Source organism: Cetorhinus maximus, chromosome 11, assembly GCF_964194155.1.
Source record: "Cetorhinus maximus chromosome 11, sCetMax3.hap1.1, whole genome shotgun sequence".
NCBI classification, from domain to species: domain Eukaryota; kingdom Metazoa; phylum Chordata; class Chondrichthyes; order Lamniformes; family Cetorhinidae; genus Cetorhinus; species Cetorhinus maximus.
Window position 1 is genome coordinate 3,229,240 of NC_135889.1, and position 14,988 is coordinate 3,244,227.

At 42.1% G+C, this 14,988-nt stretch overlaps 1 protein-coding gene across 1 annotated transcript; it reads left to right on the top strand.

Annotated features, from left to right (window-relative positions):
- The first annotated feature begins 247 nt into the window (after window positions 1–247).
- LOC144686241 (secreted phosphoprotein 24-like) lies at window positions 248–10,249 on the top strand. Its single transcript, XM_078551333.1, has 9 exons — window positions 248–401; window positions 546–649; window positions 837–965; window positions 1,695–1,826; window positions 1,940–1,984; window positions 4,101–4,145; window positions 7,166–7,210; window positions 9,830–9,874; window positions 10,000–10,249. Exons 1-9 carry the CDS (start codon window positions 350–352, stop codon window positions 10,030–10,032), a joined length of 630 nt encoding a protein of 209 aa, XP_078407459.1. The 5' UTR covers window positions 248–349; the 3' UTR covers window positions 10,033–10,249.
- The last annotated feature ends 4,739 nt before the right edge of the window (window positions 10,250–14,988 follow it).

Sequence of the window (14,988 nt, forward strand, 5' to 3'; positions counted from 1 at the left end):
GTTCCTCTCAGTGAGTAACCCCAGGGAACAGAGAGTGACTGTTCAAATTACAGCTGATCATTTCCTCTCCTCTATCAGTCCATCATTTCATATTCTGAGAAATAATCTCTGATCTCACCAAATCTAAACACGATGATGACATTTGGAGGAAGCTTTGCGCATATTACAGCCCACTTGGCAGCAGCTTCCCCTGCCCAGGATCACCAAACAGAGCAAATATGAGTCAGTGTTTGAATGTGGTGGAGCTGCAGGATATAAAGACTGATCTCTGCGAGGATAAGGCAGAGCAAGAGAGAGAAGCAGCTCCTTCACTCTGAGAAAGCAGCCGGCTACTCCCACAAGAAGCAGAATGAAATCCTTCCTCCTCACCATAGCTGCAGTACAGATCCTCCACTGCTCAGGTAGGTACTGGAGGGAGAGGGACACCTCATAAAGCAGCCACTTATTGGCAGTGAGATTCACTCACTGAGATCTTACCCCTGTGGAAAAAGAATTCACTGAAGGATGCGGCAGAGTTTTGTACAACTTTCCTTTTCTCTCTCCAGGAATACCGAGGCCGAAGGATGCTCTGAGAGCGTCAGTTATAAAACTGAACAGAATCACCGAGACCACCAATCTGTGTGGGATAACCAGGAGAAGAGTGAAGGATGTAAGTGTGTCCTGGTCTCAGTGTGTTTCACTGTCTAAAGTCTGCCAGAATATTCCTGAGTGCAGTTAGACAGGGATTATTAAACAGGAGCAGAATATTCCATTCCACTCACACTGATGGGGGAATCAGCCCTGAGTAAGAACACTAGTTACAGTCAGTCACTAACGACCTGTTTTCCTCTCATTAGATTAATCACACAGGAAAATTGTCCTACAAGGTGGATTTAACATTCTCTGTGAAAGAAACTGTCTGCTCCAAGAATTCCGGACTGGAATTTGATGATCCCAGCTGTCGCTTCCGTTCCAAAAAGAGTGCGGTGAGTCCGGAGTTATACTGTCACATCAAACCCCCATGTGTACGGGGTTATACCATAGAAATTCCCTGTGTCAGTGCTGAGCTGCTAGTGATAAAGTTGTTAAAAAGGGATTAGATTATAAGAGTAAAGAAACTTAATACAATTAAACAGGGCACTGTGAGGACACTCCTGGAATACCGTGTGCAGTTTTGGTCACCTAACCTCAGGAAGGATGTACTTGCCCAACAGAGTTTGTAAGGAAGGATCACAAGACTGGGAATGAGAATGTTGTCCGAGGGAGAGAGATGGAGTAGACTAGACCTATATTCCCAGGAGAATGAGAGGCGATCGAATTGATAGCTTGATTTCTAAAAGGGACGTATTTGACAGAGTAAATGCTGAAAAATGTTTCCCTAGTAGGAGAATCTAGAACACAGGACCACAGTCTCAGGATAAGGGGTCTTCTATAGTACACAGTTAAGGAGAAACGTCGTCACTCAAAGTGTGGTGAATCTTTGGAATTCTCTACCCCAGAGAGCTGTGTATATTCAAGACAGAGGTCGGTAGATTATTGGGCGCTGAGGGAGTTAAGGGATACGGGATAGGGTGAGAAGGTGAATTGAGGTAGATGATCAGCCATGATCATATTGAATGTTGGAGCAGGTTGGAGGGGGCTGAATGACCCACATCAGCTCCAATTTCTGATGTTGCTATTCGATATTTGAAAAGAATTGTGCTTTATTTTGACAGGAGAAAGGTTTGTGCAGAAGCCGGGTGGAATATTTTGCTGATGAGGTTTTAGACGTTGATGTGCAGTGTCGAGGTTTGAAGACAGTCGACAGCAACAGTGACTCATCAGAGTCGAGTGAAAACAGGATTGAGGTAACATCACAATTCCCCACATCCACACAATGGGATTTCTAACATTCAGATTATTTATAAGATGTCTCATTGGTCACTGTGCTAACCATAGAAATATTCATATTTTATTCCAGGTCGAAACCAAATCGAAAGAGAGGTCAATCGAGGAATCTCCAGATGTGAGTATAAACTGTGATTTCTGACAGATTATTATCATGTTGATCAAAAATATCAACAAGAACATTTAAAACCCAGGATGTAACTGTGTCAGGGTGGAGTGAGAGAAGGAAATTTATTTTTATCTGTGAAACTGGGGGAGGGGGATCCTGAGGCTGAGGATGAATTAATGGCACTTCCTTAGGGAATGAGGGGAACGGTAGATTCAGCACAATAAATCCCAATGGATGGAGAATCTCAGTCTCCATGAGTTTCTCCATCGAGCCCGCAGCCCCGCTGACCCAGGGCTGCAGTGATTATCACTGTGGTAGAGAACAGGAGATGTTTGGTGAGGATTTCCCTACTCCAACACTGAGTCACTGAATCCCAACTCAGAAATATCCCAAGTTCATAATCGCTCATCTATTATTTAATGTAAGGTTTATTAAATTATTTATAAAATGTCTCATTAATTCCCTGTTCTGAATGTAGAAATGTTAATATTTTATTCCAGGTGGGAAGCAGGTCAATAGAATCATCACTTGAGGAGTATCGGAATGTGAGTATAATCTGAGATTTGGTGTCAGATGTTTATCAACTACAATAAACTGTTAAAACCCGGATTCAGCTGCATCAACCCCAGAATCTGAGGAAAATATTTAATTAAATCTCCACCATGAGACATTGGAAGAGGAGATTCTGATGCTCAATTGCTGTTGGATTCTTCAAGTATAGTTAGCGGATTGTTGGATTAAAGTCATGTGGATGCTTATTACTTTCTGAATTTTGGAATATTATAGAATCAGAGAGAACTCTCTCTCCTAACAACAACCATGATAACAGGAGAGATACAAGAGATGGGTCATGAGTGCAGCATCACTAACATTCTCCTCATCTTATAGATAATAATAACAAAAAGCTACTGCGGATGCTGGAAATCCAAAAGAAAAACAGAATTACCTGGAAAAACTCAGCAGGTCTGGCAGCATTGGTGGAGAAGAAAAGATTCGGGTTATGTGGACCCGAAACATCTACTCTTTTCTTCTACACCGATGCTTCCAGACCTGCTGAGTTTATCGAGGTAATTCTGTTCTTCTTATAGATAATAATTACTGGTTTCTCTCACACACTCAACTCAACAGAGACCGGTTAATGGAGAATCTCAGACTCCATGAGTTTCTCCATCCAGCCCACAGCCCCACTGTCCCAGGGCTGCAGTGATTATCACCGTGGTGGAGAACAGGAGATGTTTGGTGAGAATTTCCCCACTCCAACACAGAGTTACTGAATCCCAACTCCGAAATATCCCAAATTCATAATTCCTCATCTCTTATTTAATGTAAGGTGTATTAAATTATTTATAAAACGTCTCATTAGTCCCCTGTTCTGAACGTAGAAATGTTAATATTTTATTCCAGGTGGGAAGCAGGTCAATAGAATCATCACTTGAGGAGTCTCAGAATGTGAGTATAATCTGAGATTTGGTGTCAGATATTTATCAACTACAGTAAACTGTTGAAACCCAGATTCAGCTGCATCAACCCGAGAATCTAAGGAATTTATTTAATTAAATGTCCACCTTGAGACATTGGAAGAGGAGATTCTGATGCTCAATTGCTGTTGGATTCTTCAAGTATAGTTAGCGGATTGTTGGATTGAAGTCATGTGGATATTTATTACTTTCTGAATTTTGGAATATTATAGACATAGAGAGAACTCTCTCTCCTAACAACAACCATGATAACAGGAGAGATACAACAGATGGGTCATGAGTGCAGCATCATTAACATTCTCCTCTTCTTATAGAAAATAATTACTGGATTCTCTCACACGCTCAACTCAACAGAGACCGGTAAATGGAGAATCTCAGTCTCCATGAGTTTCTCCATTCAGCCCACAGCCTAAATGTCCCAGGGCTGCAGTGATTATCACTGTGGTGGAGAACAGGAGATGTTTGGTGAGGTTTTCCCCACTCCAACACTGAGTCACTTAATCACAACTCAGAAATATCCCAAATTCATAATCCCTCATCTATTATTTAATGTTTATTTCTTTGGACTGTAAGGTTTTTTAAATTACTGATAAAATATCTCATTCATCCCCTGTTCTGAATCAGGAAATGTTAATATTTTATTCCAGGTGGGAAGCAAGTCAATAGAATCATCACTTGAGGAATCTCGGAATGTGAGTATAATCTGAGATTTGGTGTCAGATGTTTAGCACCTAAAATAAACTGTTTAAACCCGGATTCAGCATCAACCCCAGAATCTGAGGAATTTATTTAATTAAATCACCACCTTGAGACACTGGAAGAGGAGATTGTGATGCTTAATTGTTGTTGGATTCTTCAAGTATAGTTAGCGGCATGTTGGATTGAAGTCATGTGGATGTTTATTACTTTCTGAATTTTGGAATACTATAGAATCAGAGAGAACTCTCTCTCCTAACAACAACCATGATAACAGGAGAGATACAAGAGATGGGTCATGAGTGCAGCATCCTTAAAATTCTCCTCATCTAATCGATAATAATTACTGGTTTCTCTCACACGCTCAACTCAACAGAGACCGATTAATAGAGAATCTCAGTCTCCATGAGTTTCTCCATCCTGCCCACAGCCCCACTGTCCCAGGGCTGCAGTGATTATCACTGTGGTGGAGAACAGGAGATATTTGGTGAGGATTTCCCCTCTCCAACACTGAGTCACTGAATCCCAACTCAGAAATATTCCTAGTTCATAATCCCTCATCCATTATTTAATGTTAAAATTTTTGGGCAGTAAGGTTTTTAAAAATTATTTATAAAATGTCTCATTAATCCACTGTTCTGAACGTAGAAATGTTAATATTTTATTCCAGGTGGGAAACAAGTCAATAGAATCTTCACTTGAGGAGTATCGGAATGTGAGTATAATCTGAGATTTGGTGTCAGATGTTTATCAACTACAATAAACTGTTAAAACCCGGATTCAGCTGCATCAACCCCAGAATCTGAGGAATTTATTTCATTAAATCTCCACATTGAGACATTGGAAGAGGAGACTCTGATGCTCAATTGCTGTTGAATTCTTCAAGTATAGTTAGCGGATTGTTGGATTGAAGTCATGTGGATGTTTATTACTTTCTGATTTTTGGAATATTATAGAATCAGAGAGAACTCTCTCTCCTAACAACAACCATGATAACAGGAGATATACAAGAGATGGGTCATGAGTGCAGCATCACTAACATTATCCTCATCTTATAGATAATATTAACAAAAAGGTACTGCAGATGCTGGAAATCCAAAAGAAAAACAGAATTACCTGGAAAAACTCAGCAGGTCTGGCAGCATCGGTGGAGAAGAAACGAGTCGGGTCATGTGGACCCGAAACGTCGACTCTTTTCTTCTCCACCGATGCTTCCAGACCTGCTGAGTTTTTCCAGGTAATTCTGTTTTTCTTATAGATAATAATTACTGGTTTCTCTCACTCACTCAACTCAACAGAGACCGATTAATGCAGAATCTCAGTCTCCATGAGTCTCTCCATCCAGCCCACAGCCCCACTGTCCATGGCTGCAATTAATTTCACTGTGGTGGAGAACAGGAGATGTTTGGTGAGGATTTCCCCTACCAAAACTGAGTTACTGAATCCCAACTCAGAAATATCCCAAGTTCATAATTCCTCATCTCTTATTTAATGTAAGGTTTATTAAATTATTTATAAAACGTCTCATTAGTCATCTGTTCTGAACGTAGAAATGTTAATATTTTATTTCAGGTGGGAATCAAGTCAATAGAATCTTCACTGGAGGATTATCGGAATGTGAGTATAATCTGAGATTTGATGTCAGATATTAATCAACAACAATAAACTGTTGAAAGCCGGATTCAGCTGCATCAACCCCAGAATCTAAGGAATTTATTTAATTAAATGTCCACCTTGAGACATTGGAAGAGGAGATTCTGATGCTCAATTGCTGTTGGAATCTTCAAGTATAGTTAGCGGATTGTTGTTTTGAAGTCATGTGGATGTTTATTACTTTCTGAATTTTGGAATATTCTAGACATAGAGAGAACTTTCTCTCCTAACAACAACCATGATAACAGGAGAGATACAGGAGATGGGTCATGAATGCAGTATCATGAACATTCTACTCATCTTATAGATAATAATTACTGGTTTCTCTCACACACTCAACTCAACAGAGAACGATTAATGGAGAGTCTCAGTCTCCATGAGTTTCGACATCCAGCCCACAGCCCCACTGTCCCAGGGCTGCAGTGATTATCACTGTGGTGGAGAACAGGAAATGTTTGCTGAGGATTTCCCAAATACAACACTGAATCACTGAATCACAGCTCAGAAATATCCCAATTTCATAATCCCTCATCTATTATTTAATGTTTATATCGTTGGACTGTAAGGTTTTTTAAATTATTGATAAAATGTCTCATTAATCCCCTGTTCTGAATGTAGAAATGTTAATATTTTATTCCAGGTGGGAAGCAAGTCAATAGAATCATCACTTGAGGAGTATCGGAATGTGAGTATAATCTGAGATTTGGTGTCAGATGTTTAGCAGCTACAATAAACTGTTAAAACCCGGATTCAGCTGCATCCACTCAGAATCTGCGGAATTTATTTAATTAAATCTCCACCTTGAAACATTGGAAGAAGAGATTCTGATGCTCAATTGCTGTTGGATTCTTCAAGTATAGTTAGCGTATTATTGGATTGAAGTCATGTGGATGTTTATTACTTTCTGAATTTTGGAATATTATAGAATCAGAGAGAACACTCTCTCCTAACAATAACCATGATAACAGGAGAGTTACAAGAGATGGGTCATGTGTGCAGCATCATTAACATTCTCCTCATCTTATAGATAATAATTACTGGTTTCGCTCACACACTCAACTCAACAGAGACCCATTAGTGGAGAATCTCAGTCTCCATGAGTTTCTCCATCCAGCCCACAGCCCCACTGTCCCAGTGCTGCAGTGATTATCACTGTGGTGGGGAACAGGAGATGGTTGGTGAGGATTTCCCCAATCCAACACTGAGTCACTGAATCCCAACTCAGAAATATCCCAAGTTCATAATCCCTCAGCCATTATTTAATGTTTAAATTTTTGGACTGTATGGTTTTTTTTTAAATTATTTATTAAATGTCTTATTAATCCCCTGTTCTGAACGTAGAAATGTTAATATTTTATTCCAGGTGGGAAGCAAGTCAATAGAATCTTCACTTGAGGAGTCTCGGAATGTGAGTATAATCTGAGATTTGACGTCAGATATTAATCAACAACAATAAACTGTTGAAAGCCGGATTCAGCTGCATCAACCCGAGAATCTAAGGAATTTATTTAATCAAATGTCCACCTTGAGACATTGGAAGAGGAGATTCTGATGCTCAATTGCTGTTGGAATCTTCAACTATAATTAGCGGATTGTTGTTTTGAAGTCATGTGGATGTTTATTACTTTCTGAATTTTGGAATATTCTAGACATAGAGAGAACTCTCTCTCCTAACAACAACCATGATAACAGTAGAGATAGAGGAGATGGGTCATGAATGCAGTATCATTAACATTCTCCTCATCTTATAGATAATAATTACTGGTTTCTGTCACACACTCAACTCAACAGAGAACGATTAATGGAGAATCTCAGTCTCCATGAGTTTCTACATCCAGCCCACAGCCTCAATGTCCCAGGGCAGCAGTGATTATCACTGTGGTGGAGAACAGGAAATGTTTGCTGAGGATTTCCCAAATACAACACTGAATCACAGAATCACAACTCAGAAATATCCCAAGTTCATAATCCCTCATCTATTATTTAATGTTTATATCGTTGGACTGTAAGGTTTTTTAAATTATTGATAAAATGTCTCATTAATCCCCTGTTCTGAACGTAGAAATGTTAATATTTTATTCCAGGTGGGAAGCAAGTCAATAGAATCATCACTTGAGGAGTATCGGAATGTGAGTATAATCTGAGATTTGGTGTCAGATGTTTAGCAACTACAATAAACTGTTAAAACCCGGATTCAGCTGCATCCACTCAGAATCTGCGGAATTTATTTAATTAAATCTCCACCTTGAAACATTGGAAGAGGAGATTCTGATGCTCAATTGCTGTTGGATTCTTCAAGTATAGTTAGCGTATTATTGGATTGAAGTCATGTGGATGTTTATTACTTTCTGAATTTTGGAATATTATAGAATCAGAGAGAACTCTCTCTCCTAACAACAACCATGATAACAGGAGAGATACAAGAGATGGGTCATGTGTGCAGCATCATTAACATTCTCCTCATCTTATAGATAATAATTACTGGTTTCTCTCACACACTCAACTCAACAGAGACCCATTAGTGGAGAATCTCAGTCTCCATGAGTTTCTCCATCCAGCCCACAGCCCCACTGTCCCAGTGCTGCAGTGATTATCACTGTGGTGGGGAACAGGAGATGGTTGGTGAGGATTTCTCCACGCCAACACTGAGTCACTGAATCCCAACTCAGAAATATCCCAAGTTCATAATCCCTCATCCATTATTTAATGTTAAAATTTTTGGACTGTAAGGTTTTTTTAAATTATTTATTAAATGTCTCATTAATCCCCTGTTCTGAACGTAGAAATGTTAATATTTTATTCCAGGTGGGAAGCAAGCCAATAGAATCATCACTTGAGGAGTATCGGAATGTGAGTATAATCTGAGATTTGTTGTCAGATGTTTATCAACTACAATAAACTGTTAAAACCCGGATTCAGCTGCATCAACCCCAGAATCTGATGAATTTCTTTAATTAAATCTCCACCTTGAGACATTGGAAGAGGAGATTCTGATGCTCAATTGCTGTTGGATTCATCAAGTATAGTTAGCGGATTGTTGGATTGAAGTCATGTGGATGTTTATTACTTTCTGATTTTTGGAATATTATAGAATCAGAGAGAACTCTCTCTCCTAACAACAACCATGATAACAGGAAAGATACAAGAGATGGGTCATGAGTGCAGCATCACTAACATTCTCCTCATCTTACAGATAATAATAACAAAAAGCTACTGCGGATGCTGGAAATCCAAAAGAAAAACAGAGTTACTTGGAAAAACTCAGCAGGTCTGTCAGCATCGGTGGAGAAGAAAAGAGTCGGGTCATGTGGACCCGAAACGTCGACTCTTTTCTTCTCCACCGATGCTGCCAGACCTGCTGAGTTTTTCCAGGTAATTCAGTTTTTCTTATAGATAATAATTACTGGTTTCTCTCACACACTCAATTCAACAGAGACCGATTAATGGAGTATCTCCGTCTCCATGAGTTTCTCCATCGAGCCCACAGCCCCACTGTCCCAGGGCTGCAGTGATTATCACTGTGGTGGAGAACAGGAGATGTTTGGTGAGGATTTCCCCACTCCAACACTGAGTCACTGAATCCCAAATCAGAAATATCCCAATTTCATAATTCCTCATCTATTATGTAATGTAAGGTTTATTAAATTATTTATAAAATGTCTCATTAGTCCCCTGTTCTGAACGTAGAAATGTTAATATTTTATTCCAGGCGGGAAGCAAATCAATAGAATCTTCACTTGAGGAGTCTCGGAATGTGAGTATAATCTGAGATTTGGTGTCAGATGTTTATCAACTGCAATAAACTGTTAAAACCCGGATTCAGCTGCATCACACCAGAGTCTGGGTTAGCTCCATGTTCTCATTTAATTAAATGTATGTCTGGAGCTGAGACATTTAAAGGATTCACATTTCCTCATTTATGGTTTTAATTATCAATTGCTTAAAGATAATGTCAATGCTCAATATTCGTTATAAATTCTCATTGATTCCCTGTGACAAACCGATAAATCTGAATGTTTTCATACAGGTGAAAAGCAAGTCAACAGAAAGATCGCTTGATGTGCCTTCATACGTGAGTATAAACCGGGACTGTGTGTCCGACAGTTGCCTCTTGACCATCAACAATAATTAAACATTGACCTCAGATTGAACTCAGTCCATCTGAAAATGACCGTCTGTTGATTCTGTTCATTCCAGGAAGACAATGATGATTCAAGAGCCCGACACTAACCATGAATGAAACTTCTGAAAGACCGAGCTTGGTGTGAACACAAGAAAACCTCATTCTGATTCAAGAAGATGTTATCAATTGTACTTTACTTGATCATATATCAGGGCGGGAGGGGCCTGGGGTTCCTGACTGTACATTTTACTGTAACCGGGAGATTCTGTAGTTTGTAAATGTTCTGTCCTTTGGTGTGTTTTGTTGTCTTGTATTCTGTGGATCACATTAAAAGTGTAAAGAGAATATTCCCTGATGTTCTCCAAATGTTGTTTCCCATGTCACTGATGGGATGGGTGTTCAGACAGACACAGCTCTCGAACCAGCCTGTAAATCATCAATAACAGGGCAGGAGTTTACATCGTGTGTGTGGGCGGGCTCGTGCCCGACCCGAATCGACCTGCAATAGCGCCAGATGATGCCAGGCGGGTGTCCTGATGTCACCCTGCACACTCGCAATCGTGAGGTCAGCGGGCACACGGGTATCAGAGCCGTGCCCGCCCACAATTAAGTGGCCGCTTAATGTCATTAAAAAGACAATCGTTTGTGATTTTCCATCACCCACACGATTTCACATTCACCGCACGGGCAGGCGGGCAGATCACTTTTAATGAAACCGCACAAGGGCAGAATAAACCTTGTCAGCAGCATTGCCAGTGTGAGGAGTCAGGAGTTTGGGAGATAGTTTGCTGCTGACTGCTTATTGGAACTTGGCAGCTTCATCTCTGTTCTGAGCTACGTTCTTAGCATTTCCAGGCTTTATTTCAGGACTACAGTCTGCTTGCAGGGGAGAGAGCTCATTCTGAGTGAGACACAGCCAGAGTGAGTGTGGGTATTGGCAATTTGATGCACAGTGGGAATTCGGTGCAGTGGGGAAGAGATGCTCTTTGGATTTTTCCTTTGGTATCCAACTTCTTAAACCTTCAGAGAATGGTCTTGCCCTGCAGCAGCAGTAGAGGCTACAAGGGAAAGGCATGACTGGTTAGTAGTGTGTAAGGTCAGGGAAGTATTTACTATTTTAATCGCTTATAGTTTAAGTTCTTTTTGTGGTTTATAGTTTGTATATTCTATAGCAAAGAGGGTCAGGAAAGAAGGGCCCTAGAGTAATTGATTTATAAGGTTTAATTTAAACGGATAAGTCATGGCAGGAGAGCTCAAAGCCGTGGTGTGCTCCTCATGCTCCATGTGGGAAGCCGGGGACATTTCCAGTGCCCGGGACCAGCATGTGTGCAGGAAGTGTGTCCAGCTGCAGCTCCTGGAAGCTCAGGTTTCAGAGCTGGAACGGCGGCTGGGGACACTGTGGAGCATCCGCGAGTCTGAGAGCATCGTGGATAGCATGTTTAGAGAGGTGGTCACACCGCAGATGAAGGAACTTGGGGAAGGAAGGGAATGGGTAACCACCAGGCAGTCCAAGAGAAACAGGCAGGTAGTTCAGGAGTCCCCTGGGTTCTCGCTCGCAAATCGGTATTCCATTTTTGAGGCTGATGAGGGCATTGGTTCCTCCAGGGAGTGTGGACAGAGCCAAGCTTCTGGCACCACAAGCAGCCTGTCTGTACAGGAGGGGAGGAAGGGAGGAAGAGCAATAGTAACCGGGGGTTCTATAGTCAGGGGAACAGATAGGCGCTACTGTGGCCGTCAACGTGACTCCAGGATGGTCTGTTGCCTCCCTGGTGCCAGGGTCCGGGATGTCACTGAACGGCTGCAGGGCATCCTGAAGGGGGAGGGTGATAAGGCAGAGGTCATGGTACATGTTGGTACCAATGACATAGGTAGAAAGAGGGATGAGGTCTTGCATCAAGAATTCAGGGAGTTAGGCAGTAGACTAAATTACTCCTGATTACTCCCAGTGCCACGTGCTAGTGAGCTCAGAAATAAGAGAATAGCGCAGATGAATATGTGGCTTAAGAGTTAGTGCAGGGGGGAGGGTTTTAGATTCCTCGGTCACTGGGACTGTTTCTGGGGAAGGTGGGACCTGTACAAATGGGACGGTCTACATCTGAACCAGAGCGGGACTAACATCCTTGCGGGCAGGTTTGCTAGTGCTGTTGGGAGGAGTTTAAACTAATTCTGCAGGGGGAGGGGACACAGAATGTTAGCAGAAGAGGGACACATCATAATACAGTAAAACAATCAAGTCAGAGGGAGTACAGCTGCATTAAGTTTCAAGGGAGTAAGGCAAGGCTGGATGGCCTCTACTTTAATGCCAGGAGTATTACAGGTAAAATGGATGAGTTAAGGGTGAGGATTGACACGTGGAATTGTGCTGTAGTAGCCATCACTGAGACGTGGTTGAGGGAAAGGCAGGATTGGCAGCTCGACATTCCGGGATGTAGAATCTTCAGGCGAGGCAGGGGAGGGGGTAAAAGAGGAGGAGGCATTGTATTATTAGTTAAGGAGTCAGTTACTGCAGTAAGGAGAGATGATATCTTGGAGGGGGCATCGAATGAAGCTTTGTGGGTAGGGTTTAGGAATAAAAAAGGGACAGCCACATTGTTAGGTGTTTATTATAGATCCCCAGATAGTCAGCGGGAAATTGAGGAGCAAATATGTGCACAATTTGGGGAGGTGTGTAAAAACAATAACAATAGGATAATTATATCAGGTGATTTCAACTTTCCCAACATTAGTTGGGATAGACACAGTGTTCAGGGCTTGGATGTAGTGAATTTCTTGAAATGTGCACAGGAGAACCTTTTAGGTCAATATGTAGAGGGTCCAACAAGGGACGGTGCAGTGCTGGACCTAATTCTGGGGAATGAAGCCGGACAGGTGGCTGAGGTGGTGGTGGGGGAGCATTTTAGTGATAGCGACCACAACATGGTACAGTTTAAGTTTGTTATGGACAAAGAAATAGACAAGTTGCAAAAAAATGTTTTGGACTGGAGGAGAGTGGATTTTAGTAAAATAACGCGGGAACTGGCCAAGGTAGACTGGGAACAGCTACTTGTGGGGAAATCTACAGGGGAGCAGTGGGGGGCATTTAAAAAGGAAATGGGGAGGGTACAGGTTCAACATGTTCCCTCTAGGGTTATAGGAAGGAGTAACAAGCCCAGAGAACCATGGATGACAAGAGATATACAGGTTACGATGAGAAGGAAAAGAGAGGCTTTTAGCAGGTACAAGAGAAGCAAATCAGCAGAGGCATTAGTGGAGTAGAGAAAGTGCAGGGTGGAGTTTAAGAAAGCAATTAGGAGAGCAAAGAGGGGATATGAGAAAGCTCTGGCTGGTAAAAGTAGGGAAAATCCCAAGATATTCTATAAGTATATCAATGGGAAGCGGATAACCAGGGAAAGTGTAGGGCTCATTAGGGACCAAGGGGGCAAACTATGGGTGGAGCCAGAGGACATCGCTAGAGTGTTGAATGAATACTTCACTTCCGTCTTCAGCCAAGAGAATGAGGATGAAGGTATCGAACTCAGGGGGAGAGACTGCGAGGTTCTTAAGCAAATTGATATATGGAGTGACAAGGTATTGGAGGTTTTGGCAGGCTTAAAAGTGGACAAATCTCCAGGTCTGGATTATGTGTGTGCCAGGCTGCTGAGGGAGGCAAGGGAGGAGATCGAAGGGGCTCTGACCCAAATTATTAATTCCTCTCTGGCCACGGGGGAGGTGCCAGAGGACTGGAGAACAGCTAATGTAGTTCCGCTATTTAAGAAGGGTTGTAGAGATAAGCCAGGGAACTACAGACCAGTGAGTCTCACGTCAGTGGTAGGGAAACTATTGGAGAAAATTCTGAAGGAGAGAATCTATCTCCACTTGGAGAGGCAAGGTTTGATCAGGGACAGTCAGCATGGCTTTGTCAGAGGGAGGTCATGCCTAACAAATTTGATTGAATTTTTTGAGGAGGTGACCAGGTGTGTAGATGAGAGGAGTGCAGTTGATGTAGTTTAGATGGATTTCAGCAAAGCCTTTGACAAGGTCCCACACTTATAAAGAAGGCAAAGGCACATGGGATACAGGGTAATTTGGTAAGGTGGATTCAAAATTGGCTTAGTTGTAGGAGACAGAGGGTGATGACAGAAGGATGCTTTAGTGACTGGAAGACAGTGTCCAGTGGCGTACCACAGGGATCTGTGCTGGGTCCCCTATTATTCGTCATTTATATAAACAACATAGATGACTATGTAGGGGGTAGGATTAGTAAGTTTGTGGATGACACAAAGATTGGCCGGGTGGTTAACAGTGAGGTTGAGTGTCTTGGGCTACAGGAAGACATAGACAGGGTGGTCAAACGGGCAGATAAGTGGCAGATGGAATTTAACCCTGAAAAGTGTGAGCTGATACACTTTGGATGCAGTAATTTGACAAGGAAGTATTCAGTGAACGGCATGACACTAGGAAGTTCTGAGGAACAAAGGGACCTTGGTGTGTGTGTCCATAGATCTCTGAAGGCAGAGGGGCATGTTAGTGGGGTAGTGAAAAAGGCATATGGGACACTTGCCTTTTTCAATCGAAGCATAGATTACAAAAGTAGGGAGGTCATGTCGAAGTTGTATAGAACCTTGGTGAGGCCACAGCTGGAGTACTGTGTGCAGTTCTGGTCGCTACATTATAGGAAGGATGTGATTGCACTGGAGGGAGTGCAGAGGAGATTCACCAGGATGTTGCCTGGGATGAAACATTTAAGTTATGAAGCGAGGTTGGTTAGACTTGGGTTGTTTTTGTTGGAGCATAGAAGACTGAGGGGCGACCTGATTGAGGTGTACAAGATTATGAGGGGCATGAACAGGGTGGATAGGGAGCAGCTGTTCCCCTTAGTTGAAGGGTCAGACACGAGGGGACATAAGGTCAAGGTGAGGGGCAGGAGGTTTAGGGGGGATGTGAGGAAAAACTTTTTTACCCAGAGGGTGGTGACGGTCTGGAATGCACTGCCTGGGAGGGTGGTGGAGGCGGGTTGCCTCACATCCTTTAAAAAGTACCTGGATAAGCACTTGGCACGTCATAACATTCAAGGCTATGGGCCA